Source organism: Aythya fuligula, chromosome 2, assembly GCF_009819795.1.
Source record: "Aythya fuligula isolate bAytFul2 chromosome 2, bAytFul2.pri, whole genome shotgun sequence".
In the NCBI taxonomy this organism is placed as follows: Eukaryota; Metazoa; Chordata; class Aves; order Anseriformes; family Anatidae; genus Aythya; species Aythya fuligula.
Window position 1 is genome coordinate 115,482,038 of NC_045560.1, and position 27,270 is coordinate 115,509,307.

The 27,270-nt window shown below is 36.1% G+C and overlaps 1 protein-coding gene across 1 annotated transcript; it reads right to left on the reverse strand.

Moving 5' to 3' along the window:
* Positions 1 to 1,983: 1,983 nt before the first annotated feature.
* Positions 1,984 to 22,749, reverse strand: LOC116485640 (desmoglein-4-like). Its single transcript, XM_032181132.1, has 16 exons — positions 22,702 to 22,749; positions 15,877 to 15,912; positions 15,403 to 15,531; positions 14,037 to 14,192; positions 13,737 to 13,884; positions 12,734 to 12,897; positions 12,347 to 12,481; positions 11,885 to 12,070; positions 11,446 to 11,705; positions 10,275 to 10,417; positions 9,919 to 10,137; positions 8,365 to 8,763; positions 6,434 to 6,582; positions 5,817 to 5,877; positions 3,993 to 4,201; positions 1,984 to 2,949 (listed from the first exon to the last, which is right to left on the reverse strand). The coding sequence occupies exons 1-16, from the start codon at positions 22,747 to 22,749 to the stop codon at positions 1,984 to 1,986; spliced, it is 3,408 nt and encodes a 1,135-aa protein (XP_032037023.1).
* Positions 22,750 to 27,270: the final 4,521 nt, after the last annotated feature.

Below are 27,270 nucleotides of genomic sequence, written 5' to 3' on the forward strand. Positions count from 1 at the left end.
TATCTGGATCTAAAATCAGACATACAAAAGCTTTATATGTCTTTATATACAACTTTATATATTAGTATCTATTTACCTTCTTTAAAGAATGATTCTAGAAACCATACTTACAGTAGTTATCTAACATAAATAGAGAATTAATTCCACTGAAGTCAACACAATTTTAGTGATATTTAATATAATCAAGGCTATAGGATGAAGTAAAAATAGTAATACTTCAGATCACTTTAGAGTGCTACCAGGGGAGTGCATCTAGCATGCTTCAGAAAAAGCTTGAAGCTGTGGAAGGACCTTTTTTAAGGTAGCCTTGAACTTGGCAATGAATCCTGGGGAGCACTGCTGTAAATGGCTGTAGCACAGACTCTGCAGCTTGTCTTTAGCAGCAGACATAGTTGCATTTCAAGAAGTATCATTCAAAAAGCTTTTTTCTGACATGAGACTCAGAAACTTGTCATATAGTTGTTCTGAAATGAATTAATCTGGATTTGAAGGTTTCTTCCTCTTTTTATTGAGTGTGAATTTCACAGACAACTCTTAAACTTTTCACTAACCTGTCCATCAAAGCTGAAGAAGCAAAATTTGAGGGAAAACTACTGATCTGGTGATCTAGCAAAAACAACAACAACAACCAACAATCCCTCCATATAACTCTATTGTATTTACATTGACGTGATGTTGTTGTATACACTATGCTTACTATACATATGATACAGAAGTAAAATGAGATAGATACTACTTTTCAGTATTTTGCTCCTTCAGATCATAATCTAAAGCATGTTAAAGTTTTATTAGAATAACAGAATCCAGTAGAGCTGTTTTTGTGGGAAAATAAAAGCCAGATTTAATTAAGATTATAGAATCATAAAGACTTTTTCAATTAACACATTCAAATAAACTTTCAAAATATCAATGCAAAATACATTGACATATGAAATAACAATTCTCCATGCTGCATATTAGCAAATTTATATTGTTCCCAAGGGTTTTTTCATTTCACGAAGGCCTTCAGCTACCACTGTCAGTATTATAATACTTGCTATTGCCTCCCCCCATCACAAAGCTTCTAAGACTTTGTTTTCTTGGCAGTATTTGGGAAGAGAACTGACATGTTATATTACAGTTCTCGTAAAGTAACCTGATGTTGGATACTTAAATGGTAGTCATAGTTTGGCACAAAAATCTGACTAAATGCTCCTGGTTTTCACCAACGTCCTTCTAGATTTAAGTAAAGCTGTAGTGGTATTGGAAAAAAGATGAAGCCAACAGCTTCTTGGTTTGCAGCATCAATGCTGCAGCTCCACCTATGGCAAATTCCTAGCCACACTCTTGGCCATGAGCATAACAACATGGCAGGTCATGAAAGCGCACGTTTTACTGAAAACTTCAGAAAGCTATGAAAATACATTGTGTTTATATGATTGTAATTTAGAACTTGCTGGTGATAAGAGAAATAATTCAAAGTGCTGTTTTGCAGCGCACCTGAAATTACATGCAAAGTAAAGTGATATGTTTGAAAGTGCCTATTTAGTCTTGTGTTGACTAATTGCTAATTGCATTCTTTTCCTGTCCTGCCAGTGAGGAACCATTAACCCAAATCTGCTTGTCTTGGGAAATCACTCACCAATATAATATTTTAACACTCTTTTGTGTGACATTAATTCATGCTGATACTGTATGTGGATCCCTTCTCACTGCTCTCCTTACTTATCAGATCTCTCTCTAAAATCGTTAGTATCTGTTTGCACAAGTTTATCACTCTGTGGAAAGAAAGAGAAATTTAGAGCTCACCTCAGCTTTCCCTTCACTGACAAAGTTTTTGACCTTGAAATGGGGCACCCTTCTGAGATCCTCACTCAAGGAGGAATTCCTGAAATTTCAGTGCTGTTTTCTAGTTGTAAAAAATGATGATATTCTTGGTGGGTGGCAGCTAACAAATGCTGATGCAAGTGCCAATTTCAGTGGGGAGGTGCGCTGGCAAAAGCCTTACTGGCTGGAGTACTGCATGGTGCTGTACTTTGTCACTCTTCTCCGGGAGGTGCCAGGGGATGCTGTGCTCATTGCCTGGCCAAGGTGGCAGTCGGTATTGAGCATCTGACCTGTGCTGCTCAGGCCCCCCAGATTTGCCCCCCCTAGACCTCCCCCCGCTAGGCCAGTCATCCCAGACCCTGACACTACCCTCTCAGTGACCACCACATTGTGGGTGTTGGATAACTCTGAGGGAATATTTATTAAGCTGCCCGGCATGCCAGAGGCAGGCCTGAACACCCTTTCTGTCACCACCACATTCGACCCATCTACCAAATCGGGAATGCTCAGAGACGTCGGAAGCCGGGAATTAGGTGCAATGACTCTTTCCGTGACGATAACGTTGGACCCGTCTGTGAGATCGGGAATATCTAACATGCCACGCAAATCAGAGGCAGATGCGGGACCAACAACCCTTTCTGTTACAACAACGTTGGATGCGCGCAGTGGGTCAACACAAGCAGAGCCGGAGGTGTAGGTCTCTGTCACCGTCACATTGCCATGGAGCAAAGGATCAGGCATGGGCCGTGGGGGCTGTATGGTAGATGCAGATGTGTAGGTGTTTTCAGTAACAACCGTGGTAGTGCCAACCGGGGGAGCCATGGGTGCAGAGCCGTTGACAAGGATGGTGGTTCCAGGTGGCGGGAGGTTCAGGTCACATTCAGGGTTGGGAAAGGTGACATTAATGCCTGGCCAAGGTGGGTTGACATCAGGGAAAGGTTCGATCTCCTTGCCCAGACAGATCTCTGCCAGGGTCTTAAATTTTGGTCCTAATGTATCCAAATACGTTTCATCTGTGTCTTCTCCAATAAAGCTGCAGCAACCGACAGAGCCGACAGGAGTACCTATTCCTTCGTGATCATATATTAATAGGCAGTCATTTGCTGGCCGACCTTCATCTTCATCTGCATACACAAATGCTTTCTGTAGGTTGCAAAAACAGAAAGGTGAACAGAGTGACTTTTTGTCAGGTTGCTACCTGTGATGACTCAAGATGTAGTAAAGTTTCCCCAACCACAATAAGGCCCAGATGACTTGAAAAATGGAACATCTCAAGACAAAAAAAAATAATAATAATAATAATTGTGTGACCTTTTGAAGACATATGCAATTATAGTATTATGCATCACAGTTCATGATAATTGTAGAAATATATCCATTAAATCCAATTTATATCCAATAAATCCATTAATCATGTAAACTCCATAGGATTTTATCCCGTATGTAAAGTCAACTTAATATTTTCCCAGTTACAAAACTGTGTGTTTGTGTCATTTGCATTTCACAAGTCTTTTACAGAACAAAAAAGGTAATAAAAATATGGAAGAAAGTGAACTGGTATTCACAGTTCCTTAAGACTTAAAGTTACTACATTTAACGATCTCTGAAAAAGTATTTGTGAACAACTTCACAACATTATTATATATCTGTACACTGAAAACGGTGGAAAATGGATACATTTGATGGTCATTTATTAAGCTGAAATAATTTAATTACTGCCCATACCTGCAGTGTGTCCATCAGTTTTACAGAAATGAATCCTACTGAACAATCAAAACTTCTGTGCCAACAGCTCAAAAGCAGCATTATTAATGTCCTGGTTTTTACTACTAGTACAGTGAGCTTTGCTCTTACACCAGTCTAGTATCATGGGAGTTTCAGTTGAGTGGAGTTGTTTGTATTTAGACATTGGAACAGACTGCCCAGAAAAGTGGGGAGTCACCACCCCTAGACGTATTTAAGAGGTGGTGCTTATGATGTGGTGCTTAGGAACATTGTGGACATTGTTTCATGGTGGACTTGGTACTCTTAGGTGATGGCTGGACTTGATGATCTTAAGGGTCTTTTCCAAACTATGGATCCTAAGATTCCATGATTCTGTGATGTTGTATTTTCACAGTGTCACTTGGGGAGGATAGTGTAACAGCAGACTCACAGATACAACACAAAAAAGACCACATAATTACCTCAGAGAAGTAGTTGTCTAGGAAGGCCATGTTCACCCCTCCTTCTCGATACTCTTTTATCGTTCCTCCCGTTGACCCTTTTACTTCCCCTGTTCCAGAAACTCCTCCAGCTGTTCCATAACCAGTACCAGTGGCATAGCCAACCCCTGTAGTTTCTTCAACACCATGACATACTCCTCCTCCTCCTCCATATGTGTTTGTATATATATCTGAGAACAAGAAAAGAAAAATTCTGTCTCCTGTGTTCTGTGAAAATTTTCACAGAATTTTCCAGTTGTTTTTGCAAATAATATAATGACACTGCTGAGATTCTAAAGATATTTTAGAATAATTACAGGCACAGATCTACACACATGTGCCAAACACTAAAACTGCAATAAAAATTAAGTGCATACTAGCAGACATCTAAAAATTCGATTTTATTTGTGATGTTAAAGCTAGACATACGTGCTTTAAGAAATCATTGTTTGGCTTATGCAATTGGAGAGATTTCTGTCTGGTGTATGCATATGCTGCCATGGGATTTGCATTGGCAAATATGGTAATGCTTATGGATATTTATGCAAATGCATGGAAGCATATTTATAACCCCACAGGGGTTAAAATTGTTTTGTCTGAAACTGTTTACTAAAAGAAATAGCTTTTTAACTCCTCTCCAATTTTCTAGTTCTTAGATTGTTAAAGGGAATTCAGGAGAACAACAGCTGATCATAACAACTGCTGGTGTTAATAATACAGAATGAAAATAACCTTTATACTAAATTATAAAATCATCCACACACAGTTTCATCTTTTCCACATTTTTTCATATATTTTAGCAATGAATGCATGGTCTTAAATATTAAAATGTAATATAATAAAACAATTACATGCAGTAGTCTTTTTGACAACCTATGATTACATTAAGAAATATAGGCCAAATTCTGTTGTTTTTCTATTTAATCTCAGGTGATAGAATTTGAACCTGGGGCTCTCACTGTAGCAGTACCGAACAGTGGAAATAACTAAATCACAGGTGAAAGTCTTAAACATTTCTATTGCCATGGCAGCAGAACTTCTCTGAGAACAAAGACATATTCAAATTTATGACCCAAAATATTCTCTTTTCTTTTTGTCTAAGGATAAGAACATTTTTGGCTAATCAGTGCTCATCTGAGAAGTTGTTGCTTGCACAGTGACATTTCTTTCTGTCAGAAGCTAGAGGAAATGGATCTGTGCCAGCATCGTTACTTCCTGTTGTGGAGTAAGGAATGGGGAAAAAGAGAAAGTGGAACTGCAGAGCTAAAACTGCAGAGCTAGAGTCTATGCCCATCAAATTCCTGGGGGAACCTTATCACAGAAACATGTATTTATTATATGGTGTGCCAGCTTTGTATTTAGGTTGGTGCACAAATGGGCTATTTGATAAGTCCTATTCTCCCTTGTGCTAAGGAAAGCCTTGAAATTGGCAAGGGACAAATCTTCCACCTCTGAATTATGAAAGAAAATTTCCTTATTTTCATCTTCAGATTCATTTCTGCTAAAACTGGTATCTTCAAAAAGGCCTCCATACACTAGCTGGAATGATCAAGAAAAAATGCCTGAGATTTGAAAACCTCAGCAAATATTTCAAAAGAAATGTATCTGCCCATTTTCAAGGCTCTAGTCTCAGACCCTTCACTCATGCTGGAAGTTCTACTGGCATCAGTTTGACAATCTGCAGAGGTAAGATTGGAAGGGTTGTGTTGTAGCTGAGAAACCAATGTGCTCCCTGAACCAGAAGACATGAAGTGCTGAGAGACAGCTTTATGATAGCACAGATAGAAAATCTTTGGATATTCTTACCAGAAGGTTCACCAAAATCACCTCCAGCAGCTGTTGTTGGGGCAAGAATGTGTGAGACATCCTGGAAAACAATATTTTGATTCCTTGAATGATAACTTTGAAATTTCCTTATGAAGGTCAAGGCTTTGTGAATCATACTAAGGAATTACCACTCTAAACTGTTAATTATAGCTAAGAGTCACCACTTCCATTAAAAAATAAAACAAAACAAAACAAAACAAAACAAAACAAAACAAAACAAAATAAAATAAAATAAAATAAAATAAAATAAAATAAATAAAATTTTCATTTTCAAGGTAATAGGTGATCAGTGAAGATGGTTTGCGTTATCTTGCCCTAGCTTGCACAGGAAAAGCTTGCTAATTACACTTCAGCTGAGGGAATCGTAAGATCAGACTGTTGGGCCAAGATAACCAAAAACAACTTAAAGCACACAAGCTCCATCGGCAAATCTTAATTAAAAATCAGCTTTCATACCTGCCTGGCAATGACTGACAATGCCAGGCTTCTTTTACAAGATGACATAGTAATATAAACACTTTCTGGCTTCTAGACAAACGTAGTCTTTTCTGTAAACAGAAATTACTGCAGGGTTTTGAAACATGGGATGTACTGACCCTATCTTCAGGCTGTGCACCTTCTATTCCCCATGGATGAATTGCCCCTTCTGTGCATTCAGGTACAGGTTCAAATCCAGTTCCAACTCCAGCTGCAGCTCCAGGTCCACAGCCACAACAGTCACTCATTGACATCAGAATTGGAATCACTTAACAGGAAAGAAAGAATACATAGGGATTTAGGACATCCTTTCTTCATAGGAATTACTGTTCTACCCAGAGGACAGGTGCTCAAGAACTTCAGAAAAAAAGTCTTTTGAAATGTTTCAAACCAATCAGCCTGCACGTCTGCCTGTCAGAATCATTATCTGTTTTTGAAAATGTATGCATTTGGATATTTGGAATAATTTGTACCTTTAGTTATAGCAGAGTAAAGCTGGGGTGGAGTAGGGCTGTTACTCCAAATTTATAGCTATACATCCAGGAACAGACTTTGATGTACCTCAACTGAATGAATATAAGATGTTGATTTAAGAAAATTAAACAAACAGAACCAGTCTTGCTATGTCTTGCAGTCTTGCATTCAGTGATATTCATTCTTGACACATAAGCTTATTTTTCTCTTCAAACATTGTAATTTCTTTTCAGAAATACACGTTAGTAACAATAAATTTATAAAAATCAATAGGACACTGTTCATGTGGCTACAGTGATCTTTAGCTAACACTCCAGTTGCAATATTCCTTCCCATCACCTATATATGATGCTTATTTGAAAAGCAAGAGTCAAACCCTCAAAGCCTGGCTTTAAGAAATGATTAGACACAGTGAGTCAGATTTCGCAGTGTGGTGCATTATGCTTACTTCTTTCAAGAATTCAGTGTTGGAAACTGCTGGAAAAAAAAAGAATTGCTCATTTTTGGAAGGGGCTGCAATATTCATTCCAGCTGTATTTAGACTATTTACCTAGATAGTTAAGCTAAAAACCTAATATTGCTGCAGAGTTACTGGGGAGACTCACTTGCTTACAGCAGACTAGCCAAAGTATCTAAAACTCCCAATTTAACATCAAAGTGAAACAAAGACTAGAAAAAATTTCTGAAGGCAGAAAGGTGGCCTTTCCTGTAGATTAACCAACTGGGAACTACAAACAAAACAGTCTTTTTTGCAGCTTCAAAATTTTATCTTTGTTGATTCCCATTTAATCAGAGACCAAAAACCAATACGATCACTCTCTTCAAGAGTCAGGTTCTCATAGTTATTTTAGTCAGTACTTCTGCACTGGACAGTTTCAGATGTTGACTGTTTGATGCCAATGCCATGAAAGAAGAGCAACCACATCTGACTGCAGCAGTCAGAGAAGTAATTGCTGAAGCTCACATATTGAAAATCACATATTGATCCTTTATTGTATACAGTACTGTTTTTTAACAGATGTCATATTTAGCAGCAATGGCAAAAAGTTAAGATTATGATCTTCCTCATTTTACCACTGTAATCTGTCCTACAGTTCAAAGGAAACTCGTTCCTTCCTTACATCTTTTCATACCCAGTTTGATAGTTGCCCATTTTTTTTAGTAATTTAACTGACGTTCAAATTGCAAAGTGTAAATTGTAAAGTAATAGGGGCAGCTTTTGCCAGAATCTTCTGAACCTTCTACTAAACACTTCTACTCTTCATGGTAGTCTGAAAACTGAATACCTAAGGAATAAAACCCTAGATCTTAGGATAGAAAGAGTTATTTCTGAATGAAACATATGTATGTATCCTATATTCTACATATATATACCTGTGTTCGTACATGTACATACATCCTATATGTGTCCATACAATTCCTATAGTTTTTGATTTTGTTTGTGTTTTTGTTTTGCCAAGTTGCACATGGGAGCCCATGAGTTAACAAATGACCAAAAAGTCACCTTACTTTAGAAGAATAAAAAATACACTTTGTAAAGGTTAAAAAATATATATTTTATAAATTTAATACTTACGAACAAATATTAAGCCACCAAGAAACATCAGGCCAATGGCAGCACCGCTAAGTGTAGTAGAAGATGGGCCATATGTGAGAGGATAACCATTTCCATCCTCACCAGTATATGGCTCATAAGTTTCAGTGTTAACATTCCAGTATGTCACGTCTGTGTAGTCTTCAGTAACAGGCCTATCAGTCCAACCAATTCTTTCACCATCAGGACTACCACCACCACCACCAATGATAATTATTTTTGTGGCCCCACTGCTGCAATAATTGCGACTGTCACAGCGACAAGCTTGTAGAGGAATTATGTACGGTTGTAAGCAGCTTCGGCCTTGGCTATCTCTTACTCTAATATAGATCTTATAAAGGTAGAAGTCCATGTTCTGGCTCACTAATTCTGCAGAGGTAGCTTTAGGGGAAAAAAAAAAAAAAAAAAAATATTTAGATTAAGATGTTGACTTTAAAAACTGCTCAAATCTATAATTTTGGTGAATTATGTTAATAGTACAGACTAAGCATTTGCATTAGATCTTCTTATGTATCTACAGTACTTATTCAAAGCTGAAACATGATCTATGCTGGTAGTTTTTATTTGTTTGGTTGGTTATTATTTTTATTAATATTTATTTATTTATTTATTTATTTAATTTGGAGAACCTGAGCAAGATCAATCTAGTCATCACTTTTTAACTTGAAAAATATAAAAGGGACAAATGCACTTTTTTTATATATCTACTGCTGATTTTCCTCATTTTTATTTCAAAAATTGTTAACATATAATTTGCAAGATTTACACATTTTCTTTTCTCTCACTAGGAATTTACATGCCAGTTATGCTTTCTATTTTTTTTTTTTTTTTCAAATGGTATTTCAGTTATTTTAAAATATTTAAAATTATGAATTTGCATCTGTTTAGGACAAATAGGAGTTACAAGGATAGTTGCAAATCTGATATTTACTGTTTAATAAAGCCTTCTATACATACAGTAAATTTTGCAAATTCTGTCATTAAGAAATGTATGAGATATGATTAATCAAAAAGCAAGCAGAATTTGTACCATACATTGCAAAAGCTGTAATCTTTATTTACCATTTTCATGAGACTCTCATAAAAATAAAAATTACAAAGAACTTTTGCTCTCATATAAATAAAAAGCTTTGTCATATGCTTAGAATAAAAATAATTAAAATAATTAAATAATAATATAGAAATAAAAAATGTCAACCTGTCTTTTGAATTACCTCATTAGGTTTAGACCAATAAAGCTGCTTATTGTAGTTATCACACTCACATACCATTTTGCTGCTCTATTTGTATCAATATATTTTTATTTTCCTTTAAAAGATAACTAGTTAAAATGCATGTAATAATATTCATTCAGTACTAACATATATATAGAGCAACTCTTTGGATTCAAATGAATATAAAATCATATTTAAGTGAGAAGAATGGATTTTAATGACTGTTTTGTATTGTTTCTTATGAAAATATATCCTACTCTGTAATCTTAGATAGGAGGTAATTACTATGATTTATTCTGTTATAAAATGTAGTTTAACTTACCATTTATTGATCTGATAATCCACGTAGTTTGAGGTTCACCATGTATGCTGAATGTAAAGGGGAGCCCGTATAGATCACCATTTACGCTCTTTGCTGTGATGACCACTGATGGGGAATGCATACATACTTTCCTTAATGCTGTATTAATAGTTGGACAATTGTCATTAACGCCTTGCATTGTAAGCACAATGGTGCCAGTGGCAGTATATTGAGGAACCCCTGTAAGAAGAAGATATTTGTAATCAGGAGGCAATGTTGATACTATAAATAATGCAGTTCAGGTGGGAAAATTTGGAACGGAAAAAAAAATTGTACAAAGTGTATTTTATTTCAGAAAACTGAATCTGTTTTCTTACCTCTAGTAATAGCCAGAACCTCTGCTCTGTACTGCCCATGGGATACATAGGAGGATTCCCAGTCAATAACTTTGTTCAGTGTGATTTCACCAGTGTTTTGATTGATTCTGAACCAGGCACCTGGATCACGTCCTATACTATATCTGTATTTGTTCAAATAAAAATATTCAGAATTATGTTTAATATGAAACAGTATAAATGCAGACCTAGTTATGTGGGTGGAATAAATTATTCCAATTAATGTGGACTCCGTATGGTATAGTGGTCTGCTATATATTCATTTTGCAAATAATGTTTGTCACTTTGGAATATTTTTTCTTTAGATTATGCTAGACGCCATTGCATTTTAGCCTTTTCAAACAACATTTTTGTAGATGTCAAAAGATATACACCATAAAAAATAATTGTCAACAAAGGAAATGCATAAAGTTCATTATATTTTGAAAGTGCTATCATAGTCTGAAAGTAAATAAAATCTGTCTGGTCCCTGTAAACCTTTAACAGAACCTTTGATAACATCAGTAGCCACAACTCTTCCTACAACATACTGTGGTCGTATGTGGTTATATTTGCTAATATTTTTGTCAGTTTTATGAAAGCTTTTCAAACCTTGTTAAATTGGGTACATTTATTTCTGCATATGTTAATAAAACAAATTATTCGTATTAATTAACTTTCATGAATTTCATCAGAAATAAATGTCAAAGCATTTTTTTTTTTTAACTATAGAATGACCTGTTAGTGACCTCTTGTGTTCTGATTGTATAATATTGCCCATTATTGTGGTTTTCTGCTTGCTTTTTTTTAGAGATGCAGGCAGATTCTCTTTCTGTGTTCTTAAGCTGGTTTATAAAAAATCAGTTTTGATTTATTTAAATTACAGATTGAGAGAAGAATGATACCTTGTTTGCATTGTGCACAAGGCTAAGGAAAGTAGGTCAGGAAACAAAAACAACCATATCATAAGAACATAGTATTATATTTCTATTATTCTATTGCTATTATTATTGTCATTAATTTTTTCCTGTTATTTTAGGAACCCTTTTTTTAACCCTTTGCAAGATCCTTTTCTACTTCTTTGGCTGCAGTAGAGAATACCTATTCCTAATCTCATTGTAATCTCAATTAAAAGAATTTTTCCATCCAGGAGTTTAAGCAGATCAGAGCTTACACAACATTGGTTGCAGTAGTCCCTGTGTCCTCATCGATAGCTGTATATGTTCCCACAACATAGTTCGCCCTCATTTTTTGTGATACAAAAAAGATAATTGAAGATGGATTAAACCTTGGAGGTTCAATCACATTTTTTACTTCAACTATGAGGGGTGTTCCGATGACTTGGTACTGAGACATAACAGAGTGGTGGAATTCAGCTTTGTTCCTGACACCGATACTCAGTGAGTGAGTTCGGATATGTTCATAATTCAGTTCCTAAAAGATAAAACATGGAAAATCAGAAAATAAATAAAACTTCCTGGACTGTAATCTTATTTAAGTATCTTATTTTAAATGGTTGAGTGTCATTGTTGTTAGTGATATATATATATTTAACAATTAAAATTATTTTAAGATGATTATTTCAACAGCTGAATCATATTATTTATCCATACCTTAATTACTCTAAGGATTCCTTGATTTGTAGCTGGATCTGTAACAATTTCAAAGCAATTATCTTCATTACCAGATATAAAGAAAAACTCCGCTAACCAATTGTCGGTAAACTCTTCATCAGCATCCAGAGCTTGTATTCGTAGCAGTTCTGAACTGAGTGAATTTTCTGAAATAGCTGCTGAGAACTGTAATGACAGATAAATACCTATTAGCAAACACTAACATATATAATGAGGGAGATACAGCTGACCACAGAGAAATCTTTGAAAAATGTTCTTCCCTCAGTTAATACTAACTTTAACAGTAAAAAAAAAAAAAAAAAAAAAAAGTATTCTGTGTAAATTGTGATTCTGGTTGCAGGTCTGAAGAGCTGCATCACCTCACATTTTTGCAGATGCGGTTTAGCAGAAATGGATTTGTGCTTTCTAACAATAATGTTGCATTTGATATTAAAAACTTACGGAGCTTTGAGCAAGAGTTGGGAAGTTGTCATTGACATCAATAACTTTCACATGACAGCTACAAAGGGATGAAATTCCATCTCCAGCTCCATCCCGATCTGATGCTTTCACAACCAGAGTGTAGCTACTGTGTTGCTGTCACAAAAAGAGAAATGACTATGTTACAAGCATCGGCACATCTTATAAACTACAAATACTTATGTCATGCTACTGTTTCCTAATACGGGAATTTGCTGTAGATATTTTAACATATATAAAGAAATGCATTTACCCGTTTTAAAAAACAAAGAAAACACACTTTCTCACTCTCTCTTTCTCTCTATTTTTTGTCACTCTCATAACATGCACACACAATGAAATCATGTTGTTTGACTTTGGAAATGTTACCTCTCTGTCAAGATAATTTGCCAGATGGAGTTCTCCAGTAGCCTTTTTCATAACAAACATTGGTGGGCCTGAAGGTTCCTGACTCTCTATCTTGAAGGCAATTTTAGAATTCAAGTTATTAGGTTCATCTGCATCTGATGCAATTATTTTCATCACCAGTGTGTCTAAGAATAACAATCAAAAAAAAAAAAAAAATCAGAAAAAAACCTGTTCTGAAATCAGAAATACTTCGTGTATAAAAATGACTGAAAGCTGTTTGTTGACATTTCTGAAGCAAACGGAAGTTTAATTTCCTAGTACTGATTTTGACTGAATGTGAATGACTGTAAAATGCATTACAAATTAAAGTCAGGTGGAGTTAGGTACATTTTCTCTGAACTTCTTTAAGTCACCATAGGGAATATGTAAAAATTGTAAGTTTTGAGCCTGAAGATATTCACAGAAGATATCTCCACAGTTTTAAATGAGAATTTCTAGAATGTAGGACATGAGTGTAACACACTCAGTGTTGTTCTCATGTTTAATGATGCTTGCAATGCTTTTGGTAAAAAGAACCATTTTAGGTATTTAAGAAAGAGCTTGTTTAGTAATATTCTAGTGTAACTTCAATACTCAGGCTGAAAAAAAAAGTAATTTATGTACCTTCACAGGAAATAAATGTAGTTGTAATGTTATTATTATTATTTAATGAGAAGAAATGGACCAATTTGTTTTAAGTTGTCACATCTAAAGGAATTTCATGATGGTACACTTAGGAACTAGAATATTCAGCATTGTTGTGTGGGAGGAAGGGGGAAGCATTGCTGTTTAATTTTAAGCAATGATCTTGGGCCCTACTCCAGTAACACTCTGAGAAACATCTCCTGCTCCTTCCTCTGCAGTAGCCTTGGGAAAAGTACGTCATTGCCTAAAAAAATGTTGAATGAACACCCCAGGTTTATATCAACTGTACTATTGGATCTTCACCAACTTTACTATGATAGGCAATAACATAGTTACTTACTGTCCATACTGCATTCTTCAACAGCTCCTGTAAATACAGATTGTGCAAATATAGGAGGATTATCATTTATATCCAGAACTCTGACTCGAAGTTCAAGAGGTGGTTCCAAATCTATACCCGTCACTGAGTGTTTAGCAAAGCAGCGTATCTAGATAAAGAGATTACTCATTTTAAAACCAGAATTGAAGGAAGCAAAGCTACAATCTGAAACAAATGAATTAGAGCATTATTCTCCTTGTGCTTCCCCAGCACCACCCTGAATTCATCATTTTAAAGGAAAAATAAAATGGGAGTACTTACAACAAATACTGGGGTCACTTCCCTATCCACTATTGCTGTTATATTAATGTCTCCTGTTCTTGGGTTAATAACAAATATTCCATATGGGGCACGATCAATTCCAACTCCAGAGATGCTGTATGTGATTGGATTGTTTTCTTCACAATCTGATCGAATCTACAATAATACATAATGTTATTACAAAATATGACTTATACCATTTTACTGAGAACATCTGCAGTGTTTTCATTTTTCTGTAATTAGTCTCCTTAAAAAAATGTGTATAAGTTTAGTTTTCCTCCTAACCACATTTCACAAGATTCAATTTATAGAACAAATTGAAGGCTCTTCTACAAAACAGGCAGCCTATAGCTATGTCTGCCCTTAAATACTGGACAGGTTTTCTCTTTCCTTTAAATCTTCTGGTGGTGAAGTGAAAATGCTTGGGGAGAGAAATTTCCACGAGTATTATGCTGTGGCTGGACCTTGGAAGCGGTATGGACAGGGGGAGAAGAAGAATCACAGAATCACAGAATATCTTGAGGTAGAAGGAACCCACAAAGATCATTGAGTCCAACTCCTGGCTCCACAGAGAACTATCCAAAATCAGACCATGTATCTGAGAGCATTGCCCAAATGTTTCTTGAACTCCAGCAGGCTTGGTGCCATGACCATTGCCCTGGGGAGCCTGTTCCAGTGCCTGATCACCATCTCAGTGAAGAACCTTTTCCTAACACCCAGCCTGATCCTCCCCTGTCCCAGCTCCATGCCATTCCCTTGGGTCCTGTCCCTGGTCACCACAGAGCAGAGCTCAGCACCTGCCCCTCTGCTCCCCTCATTAGGAAGCTGCAGGTCACCATGAGGCCTCCCCTCAGCCTCCTCTGCTCTGGGCCAAACAAACCAAGGGACCTCAGCTGCTCCTCATACTTCTTCCCCTCCAGACCCTTTACCATCTTCATGGTCCTCCTTTGGACACTCTCTAATAGTTTTATGTCTTTCTTTTATTGTGGCACTCAAACTCTTTGCTCTGTTGTCCACAGGAGTCAGACATCATCCTTGACTTGTGCTCGTTCAGGGATTTCTCAAATTGAGAGAGAAAAGAAAAATATTTCAATCTAGTACAGACACTAAAGAGACTATGGTTGGAGCTCTCCAGGAAGGGGTCTGATTGCAATGTTCTAGGAAGCCTTTGATCACTCCTCAGCGGCTGTGTGGTTTCACATATGAGACTGTCAGCAGAGCTGGAAATACTGTATCATTTTTCTTTTATTCTACATTCCTTGCCTTGACTAGTCTAAGCAAATGTGCTCTTAAATTTCTCTGCTTTTATCTGTCTTTAGAAAAAGCTTCCTTGTCAGTGAACAATTCTGCTATACTTTCTACTTACTCTGGCAATTGGATTCCTCTTAGAATTATCTTCTCCTTCTCTACAAGCTGCAGCAAATTTTATCCATTCACGTTTTTGTCTTCTGAAGGTTTTCCATCTTGCTGTTCCATTTTCACTCCATTCTTTTACCTTCGACATAGAGTACCATTAACATATGACCACCAACCTCAATACATTTTAAATTAATTCAGACATAAAGAATTTCCCACAATAGGGAGGAGAAGAATACATCCGCAGGTCCCAAACTCTAACACTGTACATGTGTACTTTAAACTTATTTCTAGGTATTCATATAGGTTCAGGAGAACTTCTGAGAGGATGAGCAGGTTATTACTACCTGTAACCATTTAATACATACATATGTTTTCAATCTTCAAGTTCAGAAATATCTTACTCTAGTATTTTCCATGTCATTTTTACATTGGTTACATTACATTTTATCAGAAAATTAGTTTCTAAAGAAATATATATTACCTCTACATGAAATCCTGTGCTGAAATCCAAGAACACCTGCAAGAATGATAAGATGATCAGCATATAAAGACACAGGACATAATTCAATAACCAAAACTTGGCTGCTATACATTGCTAAATTGCGGAGTAGGAGCAGTATGTTTTCTGTAATCTATCGTAATAACTTATATAGGTTGTAGCTGAAGAATTTCCATAAATTACATTACATGGTTCTTTTTTTTTTTTTTTTTTTTTTTTTTTCCTTTATATATCGCTATAATTTTTGAAAGTTAATGCTTTTAAAATTATTTTTGTCTTTCAAGGCACTTTCAGTTTGAAGGGATGTGCCATACAAGTTATATCTATATAAAAATGCAACTTTTACACAGACTTTACATTATACCATCTCAGCTGAAGAAAGAAGGGATTGCAAGATTTGTTCTAAAGAATGTGTATTTTATTCTTTGTTATTGTTGTTGTTGTATCTTATTTAGAGAGTCCGCAGTAGACCTGTAATACTTTGATATACAGTTTAACCAAAAGGAACAAAAAGTTTTCTTCAAACATCCCACTGAGGTTAAAGAGATTCCAGGTAAAATGGAAAAGCAACTGGAATCAGGCAGATTTTCCTGGAGTTCAGTGGGCTTTAATTTGAAGTATAACCATGCAACTAAAGACTCATGTAAATATAGTTTACAGAGTCAGATGCAATGAGTAATTACTTTAAAATCATATAGATTCATCAATTTCTTAATTAGCACAATTTAAAAGAAAGCACAGTTTAATTAATCTTCTTCCTAAATAAATGGTGACAATAAAGCTCACTTGGTCAATGTACTTTTTCAGAGCACTGTTTTTGATTCAGGATCTACCTTTGCTCTCTTCAGATGTAAAGATTGAAGAACATGGGATCTGAATGACTGGATTCTGGTTTCATAATTGGGAGAAAACATAATATCTATGTGACTCAAAAAGCGATGCAGAGTTTGTCTTTTCTCACCAAACTTGATGAATGGTTGTAGTTTTCAATTTTTCATGTTTTTGTAATTTCCCAGTACAGTTCAAGTTTTGATTGTTTTGTTTCTTTGTCTGACGCCTTTTGTCAGGTAGATTTTGTGACAGATATTGTATGGATATAATGTGAGATAACTTTTCTGTTTGCAGTATATTTACCTCATGGGACTTTTCACAGTTTAAATGTACTGCGTTGCTGTTCTGTCAAGGACTTTTTTCCACTTATTTCATGTTAAAACAATCTCTTACATGCAAAAGATAAATGAACAGCACCTTCACCTTCATTTAAACGATGTCTCTAATGAACTGATCTTCCCAAGAACACTCGTTGAAACCTCTTGTAAAAGCTGCTCTAATGTCTATGAAGGAGGGTGTTTGGGCTGTGTATCTACCTCACATATATCTATATCTATATATATATATATATATATATATATATATATATATATAAAACATTTAAATTTAAGGGACCATTCATAAGTAATATGAAGTACGTAATCATATATAAGTAATAAAGTAATAGGAAATAAATACTGAAGTAAGAGTAAGTTTTTTTTGTTGTTGTTGTTGTTTTTGTTGTTTGTTTGTTTTTTCCTGTTTGTTTCTTTCTTTGAGCAAGTTATTGACACAAATTGTTAAGAAAAGTTCTCTACGGGACAATCATTACAAAGCTGCATTAGGTCTTTGGAAGGGAAACAGATATGTTCATATTGTATTCAAAACATCAATACAGCTTTTAATCTGAGTTTATGTCTTGAGGACTGTTTAAATCTTTGGCTTCAGAATGGGATTCATATGAGTCATTACCTCAGAGAAGGCAATCTGCAATATCGGACTCATTTAAAGTGTGGAGTGGTTTCACCTCAGTAGAACTTAAACCCTATGCTTTTATAAAACCCCTTGTGGCTTGGGAAAACATGGGAGAGTAGAAGGTTCAGATTACACCCTCACCAGAGAGACTGACTGACAAAGTCCACCAGAAATGGCACTGATTCAATGTTTCTTATCAGTTGATCCCACCTGCACAACAGAGAGTCCTTTAGCAAGTACAGTGAAATCCTCTCCACCCTTAGGCTGAAATCTCTTCTGGCATGCAAGCAAGGAATTGTCTTGACCCAGAAAAGTATGGCTATACTAATGCAATACCAGTGAGTCTCATCTTCTGACTGCATCCTATGGCCTATTCTGTCATTTAAGAGTGAAACTGTATCACATCTGTTCATGTCACTCTTGTGTTTAACAGGGCTACCTGAAAAACTGTGTTGGACATCTCTGTAAAGAAAAACTTGTGGAGAATTCTGTTCTTTAAAGACATAAATATTAATTAAAAAACTTGATTTCAGTCCATAGAGAGTTCTGCTTCCAAGCAATGAAAATATCCTTTTTACACTGCAGTTTCATCCACTGGAGCACTGATAATAAGAATGCCAAGAATTTGGGAATTGTAAATTAAGGCCCAGTATTTCCAAATTTGTCCCCCACTGACAAAGGACCCTGCTGCTACATGCTGCTAATTTCTCTTTAAAGAAATCTTGATGGTTTTGAGTACAGAGTCCTTAGTACAGTTTGTCATGCATCTTTAAAATGCTGATCTAACAAACTTGAGGTATGCATTCAGCAAGACTTTCTCAGTTACTGCTGTATTATAGGAAGGAGGGCAGGCATACACCATATAAAATTTTCTCATTCATCAGATAAACCTAGACAATTTTGAAGTGACATCTATCCAACATGACCCAGAGATGCCTCCCTAAGCAATGTTTTCTAGATCTCCACTATTATTAGCAGTTAAAAGGCTCTCCCCAAAACCCAGCTGTCTATTTTTAACATCCGTGTGATGCAAATTCTTTATCTAATGGTATTTCGAGAGGAGAAGTACATTTAGTCATCTGTCTGCTAGCAGCTAACTTTGGTATTCTTGTACATAATGAATGAATTTCCTTTCCAAACTAGTATCTGAGTGCCTGCATGCAATACTTTCCACAGATTCAGTGCTTAATGATAATTAAAGCAATAGAAAGCACTGAAACCTGTGAGATGTATCTTAAGGACCTTGGGGCAAGCAAGCTGATCAGAATGAAACCACGATTTCCTGTCCTGTTTGTCTCTGAGACACCCTGAAAAAATGGAAACTGTGCTGAGAAGCTATAAACTAGTTGCACAATCTGCTTCTGGTATGGACTAAGAGAGGTGCAAGCAGAAGACATATTTATTGTGGCTGTCATTCTCACAGTAGCCTATCTGAAAGCTTGTATTTTATTGCAAAGAACCTTGTATTTAAAATGATGCTTTAGAATCACACTGGATTTATGCTGGATTTATTCTGATGTAACTGGGAAGAGAATTAGGCCTATAGGATGTGCATGGTTCTTTGCACCTTCAAAGCAATTTGCAAACAAAAATTAACTAATCATTAATTGACTGCCAAGCAATATTATACGCAATTATGGAATCCTCCCTCCTCCACCTACTTATATCTAAATGACTGAACACGCCTGTAACATCTTCCCAGCATTATTCATATTGGATCTGATTCCCATTCTTTGAAGTCAACAGCGGTATTGTTATTGGCCATGATGGGAGGAGTGCTGAGAACTCACATATATTATATGAGTCATCAGGGTGCCATGGTAGCTCTGGTTGTGTCAGCATTTTGGGACTTTTACGTCTTACTCAGCCAAGCTCTGTCTAGTAAAAGGTTGAAATAATTAATCCCTCTCTTTATGCTTTCTGCACCTCTTTGAGAAAAGATAAATCTGTGCATTAAGTAATAAGAAGCACACCTGAAATATAAGACACAAACTCATTTTAAAAAGAAGCAGTATATTCACTTTTAAATCAAAACAAGGATAAGTTTTTGTCTGTACTTTCCATTTTTGCAGGTCACTAATGATGTGCTTTCACTTTTAAGAGGATGGTTTTCAGGTTAATTTTTCATTTTTCTGTCAATTGCTTTTGTAATTCTGCAAAAGTTAGGTGTTTCTGTTGCTTCCTGTCTTAGGAAGTGAAGTCAATATTTTGTATTGCACCTGGTATGGAGGACCCACTACTATTTCAACAGAAATATAATAATGTTCATGTCAGTCAGAAGAATAAATTCTAAAGTTGTATTTATTTTAAAATATATTTACTCAAAGAACTAACCACTTTGGGAATGTTTCTGAGAATGTTTCTTTTCTACTGAGAAATACAGCAGAGGACAAGTCGTACAGAAATAATGAATTTCCATATATTACCTGAGCTTAACCGTTAGAAAAATGAATAGAAAAGTAATTTCAATACAGGGTATAAGCCATTATCATTCAAATTTTAGTTTTTCAAATTACACATGCTCTAATTGTGCTCTCCTCAATAAATATCCTCAATAAAACCTGAGTTCTAGTTTAAAGTGCTCCAGCTGCAAATACACATTTACTTAGGGGTCATTTTTACTCAGGAATGTAACTGCAAACTTACGAAACTCATCTTGCATGATAATTCCTGGTGCAGAATTGCTTTAGTTTCTATTTCTATAATATTTTTTCTTCTGCAGAAGGGCCCGCAGTTTTATGGCTACATCCTTGCAGATATTTAGTATGCAAGTGCAAGTAGATTATATGGTTCCTTAATATTTTTATATGCAACCAAGTTATGAGTAGGAGGTGTAACCAGAGCCTAACAACTGGAAAAAAAAAAAAAAAAGATAACACATGGGAAAATGTAGCCAGACAAAAGTGCATATGAAAGATGCGGTGAATTTAAAATTATTAACAGTCACCTGATGGCTGGCAGGAGGAGAGTCATACCTGATCAAACAGGTTATTTCCATAAAACGTGTCTGTGCAAGTACCACAAGCAGAACTCCCTTACTCATGAGAATAACACCTTTGAAGTCACATGAGCAAGGGTTGCAGAATCAGTCCTACCAATGGTGAAATGCATATGGAAAATTATTAGTTTCAGAGCTCGTAAGTTTTCTTTTTTTTGAAAGTGTGCTAGCGTGCTAAAATATGTATAATTCCACAGCCATTTTATTTGCTACAACTTATTAGCAATATACTAAGCCGATACACTATTGAGACAGGTAATTTTCATGAAAGATTAATCAAGCTGAAAGCCAAGACACTTTCTCAGAATGCACTAAAATTATATACATAATTTATAATACGGTTATTCTCTACAGTTTCTCTATCAGCTTTCTGTACAGTGCTGAAAAATGCAGTTAGGCTGTACAGGCCACCATAAATGCTGTCATTCAGGAAAGCACACAACAAGAACAGTTGTTTCACAGAATCACAGAATTTCCTAGGTTGGAAGAGACCTCAAGGTCATCGAGTCCAACCTCCAAAGTTCATATATTTGGTACTTGTCTAAATGTAGTGGCAGTTTTCATAGTCACTCCTTTTTCTTGACATGCCCTGGTTCAGTCACAATCATAATGATAATATACCAAAAGAATGAAAATTGCTCCAGAGTTGACAAGAAAAGTTAAAGCAGTAAAAGCACTTTTGGAAAGACAGATTTTAAATACAGTACAGCAAACTTGATTTTTATTATTATTTTTTTTAAACTTCAATACATCAGAACTATGCATCACCAAGTAACAGAATAAAATAAATAGTCAGTATTGTAATATAAAAATCCAGCACTGTTAGTATCATGTGCAACACGCCAATCTCACAGATCTGCATGCTGCATTGAACAAGCAGAAACTCATCCGAACCATAACTTGCTTTTGCCAAGTTTTGACATTGTTTGCTTGGCAGCTGCCCTGCGCTGCTTAGTTCTACTTTACTGATTGCCAAACTGTGACTGTTTAAGCCTTGGGATTTCATACACTATAACAACAAACCCTTCTTCCCTGACTACCGCATTTCCAGAGGTGTCAATAATACGGAATTAACAAACATTTGCGCTTACTAATATATTGTGTAAAGTGAAATACACAAAAGGATATGACTATACTCTAAATTCTACCTTTATCCATCTTCAGGACCTTAAACCTCTACGTAGTTTTAAAAGAGCAGCACAGATGAGTGAGAAGAATCCACGTAAAAATCATAATGTGGGAGTAGAATTCTTTTAAGTCATTTCTCAGTAATTTCTGTGCCTTGATGAACACACTGCACAACTGTTCCACTTGACCATACCAACTACTTTCCTTTTACCATAAGAAGAACAAACCCAAAGAGCAACACTTTCATCACGCATTCACTCACTAAGCACATGGCTGCTCTGACACAAACGCACACTACAAGGTAGGAATTCTTTGTAACGTGAAATCATGGGCCAAGTCTTAATTTTTGCTTGGCTACAGTCTTCACTATTTTTTATTTTTTTTTTCTTGAATGTAGCCATAAAACTCACATTCAGCTCTGAAACTTATCAGTTTAGGAAACAATAGTTGCTCTCCATCTTCTTCAATTGATCAGAAAAATAAAGACATAGAAGGAAATAATATCCAATCAGACTTCGGGGACTTTAAAAAAAAAAAATTATTTTTATTAAGAAAAGCAACTCCTTAAACTGTACCCCTAAACATTTATCTGAAAATTCATGCATTAAACAGAAAGTTATATATTAAGCGTTAAAAGACTGCAAAGTCATAATCAAAATAAATATTTGCCAGCATTTAATGAAAACCTAAGCTACTTGTATAGGATCTTCAGAAACTGAGTTTAAAACAAGCAGAGCTTTATTTCTTTATGCTAAATTCACATTTATTTATTTATTTTTTCTATGGGGAGTTGGGAAAGTCAGATTAGTTTACAGTGTGAAAAGTAATGGTCTGCTGAGGAGATTCAACTGACACAATCATAAAGTTTACAAATATTGTTTTAAAATTTCACTTACCAATAAAAGGAACAGAAAAGCAGTTGTTCGGTGAGGGAGCCAATCCATTGCATCTGACTTCTCGGATACAAGTCCAACTGAGTTATGGTTACAGGTCTGTTCCTTTTCCCTCCCCCCCCCCACCTCTGATGTCTATGTAAAAAGACACTCGGTAGATGTCCTTATACTCAGCCTTTCAAGGTGCCTCTGCCTCCCTCTGAGGGAAGAACTGAAGATGCTGTATAACACAGTGTCTTTCCCCACCCCAAAATCCTGGGCTGGTCTCACCTGAAACGCTTGACAACATCATTATTGCTTGCAGGTAAAAGCTAGGAGACACACCTTAATGCTTATTGCACTGAAACCCTTTGTTGGATACAAAAGGGTACGTTTTAAAAACAGAAGGCAAGCTTTGCTCGGAAGATACTGAGTGATTTATAAATTACTCACAACATAAGGAATCATTAAAATGGTAACTTATCATTGCTTTGAATACAGTTGCCAGTTTTCTCCTTACACCAAGTATAATAGAGGAACTACATGAATATTGGTGTGAAGAACACGGACTTGAAGAAATGATTAGTCTGAGAAAATGCACGTCCATTTTTTTTACTGTCAGGTGAGAAGTTAGTTCTAGTCACATTGCCAATGGAAGTGCAGTACTCAGAGCAGAACAGGTTGCCATTAAAAAAAGTAACTTACTCATTTGAGGAAAAGAAAAGAAATAATAATAAAAAAGAGTGTTTTCTTCATTGGCCCACAAGAGTATTCAGAAGCAGAGAAAGGAGACTTTCTGCTTTCACTACCTGCGAAGTCTCCTCATGCCATACCTCTTCCTTCCTATGGGTTGTGCTCTTGCTGACATAGCCAGCATGGAGATGTACACATACCTCCAGAGAAACTGGAGAGCTGCTCAAATTGACAGGCAGTGGAGTGCAAAGGGTCCTCCCCTGTGAGGGGTCCTCTTCTGTGTGCTGCACAAATGAGAACAAATATGTGTGGGATGGATAAATCTCTGCTTGTCAGTGTACCCCTTTGCTCTGCACTGGAGGCTTTGTAAGTGCTTCCTTGCATATTTTGGACAACTAAATTGTCCCATGATGGGAAAGGTGGGCATCTGCTCTGCTGGTGGACCTGTGAGGAGGGTACAAGCTCTATCCCCTGAAAGTGCAATACAACTGGCATGCTCTTGCTCCTTGAACCCACCAAGGTGCTCGGCATGTCCCAGGACTAACTTCAAGCTGGGAAAAGAGGTCTCAGCACTTCTGGGGCTATGCAGCTGCTACCGGGATGAAACCCCATGCTCCTGCTGGGAGTATGACATGCCTACCTACATGCCTCCCTACATGCCTCTTTGCACAAGTGCCTTTCAGCCTTGCAGCTCACTTAGGCTGCCGAAGCCTATCACACATCTCCCTGCTGTCACTCAGCCTTTGCCACTGAGCACAACGTGCCTGGCAGTGAGTTAGTGAGGAAACCAGGACAGGAAATGTTAAACAGATCCCACCTTGAGTTCTCTATTTTCTGGGAAATTCTTTTGGATAAAGACAAAATTAAAAGTTATTTGTTGCACGTGTAGAATGTGCATACTCCTTATGGACCAAAATAGCTTATTTCAGAACTTTTGCTGAGTTACGTATTCCAAAATATGTCAGTTTTGAAACATTTTCCTTTCTGGGTTTTTCACCTGTTTGGTTCAGAGTTTTATTTCATTTAGCAGAATTATTAACATTGTTTTCTGTAAGTTTTTGAATATTTCATACCCCAATGATATCATCATTAGTGCAATAACATGAAAAATATTTGTGTTACTATCTCAGTAGTAGGTGAAGTGAGCCAATGTTTTGGCAGTTCAGAGTTAGGTCTATACTTTCTATATAGGGGAAATATATTAAAGAAGGGCAAACACAGTTTCAAGATGAGTACTCTTCTCAAACTTCTCTACAGATCATCGGAGAGAAGAGTCAGTAGATTATTTTTTGAGTATCCTTTAAAGAAGTTAGATAAAAAATATGTTATATTTTAGATTATCAATATATCACAGCATGTGAAAACTATATAGGAGACATGGTAGGAACAATTCAGAAAACAAGAAAGGCTGAAAGTATTACTCAAAAATGCTATTGCTAGTTCTGTATTTTCATTTTGACCACTGAATAAAAGTTATTTCTTGCAAATATAAAATATACATATTCTTTTACAGACAAAAGCATCTCATGTTTGTTGTGTCAATATTTTTATTACAAGAAAAGTTAACATGATATATGAAAGATGATAAAATTCCTCAAACAATAGTAATAGTCCCAGCAACAGTGAAAACAATCCCCCTCCCATCCCCCCTCCCCAGCTATTACACTGTATCTCTCTGTGACATATCGTGTTATGAAGTACACTGTACGTGGACTTATCAGAGAGGATAAATAGGAACAATTGTTCCGTGTGAAAACTTGTTGCATGAAATTTCAAATGTGGCTTCAAAAAAAAGGTCAAAATTGGCAAAATATTATTTGCATATTAACAATTACTAATAATAGTTTAGTCTAAGCATAATGACAAAAGAAAGTATAATGATTTGATCTAGCTTGAAGAAGAACTCCTAAACCACTGATCATTATCCTTTGGGAACACGAGGGTTGATATGACAGAACTGGTGACATTCACCTAACAGACATTTTATGCTCTGAGAGTCTTTCTCTCTATTATATTTTATCTGAAGATTTTTTATTTTCTTCCTCTCACCCCTCTTAGCACCTTACAGAACAGCAGAAGAAAGGGCCTTGGATCAATGTGTAATCTGAACTGCATAATTCAAAATACAACCGGCATATAATGCACTAAGTTAAAATTTCACTTTTCACAGAAAGATTTTAAAACATGTTTTGGTGTCTAAAAACTCAGCCAGTTGATAATGCAAAGGGGTCCAGTTTCTACTGACCTCTATTTGCATAGGGTAGCTAGTTCAAGTGCTTTAGAAAGCATCCTTTTCCTACTGTGATGGCCTCATTACTTTTAAGACTGTTCTTGAGACACTTTTGAGAATAAGGTGTAAGCTCTTATACATGAAGTCTACATCATCAGCCCAAGCCTACAGCCAATTTTAAACTTGGCTCATCTATATTTGATACAGCCTTCTATCACATACAGGTGTATACATACATTAGAACTGACTTTCTGATTATCTCACAGGAAAAAAGTTTGTTCCTGAACACCTCCTGGCACACTCTTCAATATAATTTATGCATGTTCTTCTGCTGTGGCTCTGGGAGTTCTTGCTTCAGACCTAGTAACCCCCTCTGCACCTTTCTCCATGGTCAGAAAGACTTCTCTACCTTCTGCCCAGAAATAGAATTTATTTTCATACCCAAAGACATTGGATAACCATTTTTTTTAAAATTTTCCAAGGTACAAGAGCAAAAAAATCACTCCAGTTAAAAAAAAAAAAAAAAAAAAAAAAAAAAAGAACATGAAATAACAAAAGTTAGATGATGAAGTAATAAGAAATACCTTTGTCAAGAAACATAGAGATATTCTCTTATTCTGATAAAATGGTATTTTTGAACCTTGGATATTTGATAACAATTTAATGTGGTGGGGTAGCTTTTCTGTAAAATGGCCAGATCTCATTAAAAAAAGGCAGATTTTTTTTCTCAGAATCTGTAAGATGTCCACTGAGAGGGAGATGCTCAAAAAAAATTGCAAGTTGTAAGTTAGTGTTGTAAGATATATGTAAATGTAGAAACAACGGTAATGCTATTTTGCTCTGCACCAGTGCATTTCAACAGAAATTTTTGATGGTTAAAAGTACAACAGTTTGTGTCTCATCTGGACGGCAAAACGGGATAAATGTTTTCACTTGACAAAATTTCTGACAATGCTCTGTGATTGCTAACTGCATCTCTATGTTAGTGCTCTCAACTGAAAAAAGGTTGATGAACATAACCTGTCATTTGCAAAATGTGTGAAAATCAAATTAATACGATCTGAAGTTATCCATGAGCCTGTTCTTCCTCTAGTTGTGTTGAAGAATCAGTATTATCCTACAGTGTGATACAACTACAAAAGAAAAGGCTATATAAATCTTTTTTTGCTTGTTTGTGTCACAGATGAAGGAGGAGGGAGTCACTGATGATGAAGAGATAACTGAATTGCAGATAAGAAATTCCTGCTGGCGTAAATCCATTGACAGCACTTGCTTCAGTGTGGAGGCTGGCAAAAAGCCTTTCTCAAGGAGAGCTGCTCAACAACTCCTTACCTTCAGGCCAAGTGATGTGGTTACATGTTGGGAGTGTTAGTGGATGCAGAAAAATGGGGTGGCAGCTAGTGATCTTCCTATATTTTCTTTTCAGGCAGCATTTAAGTAAGGCAAACAACTCCAGGACAATAGCACTTTTCCTCTGGAGCACAAAATACTTCCTTCTGTTCATCACCTGATAAGGCCAGCAGACACTTGTGAGTCTCAGCCTATGTTGTAGGTGTTTTTGCACGTGCCTGATGTTAATGTTTCTGTGTTTTTAGGCTCAAGCTCACAATCTTAGTTGAAGAGTCCTACTATAAAGAGAAAATACATGAAAAGTTTTTTTTTTGTTGTTG

Bases quoted from the DNA above. Each gene is read 5' to 3' on its own strand.
- LOC116485640 (XM_032181132.1), bottom strand. From the start codon at position 22,749: ATGGATTGGCTCCCTCACCGAACAACTGCTTTTCTGTTCCTTTTATTG. The intron at 12,071-12,346 runs GTAAGTTTTTAA...CTGTCATTACAG, and splicing joins CAACTCTTGCTCAAAGCTCC to TTCTCAGCAGCTATTTCAGA. The intron at 2,950-3,992 runs GTAATTATGTGG...TGCAACCTACAG, and splicing joins TAGACAACTACTTCTCTGAG to AAAGCATTTGTGTATGCAGA.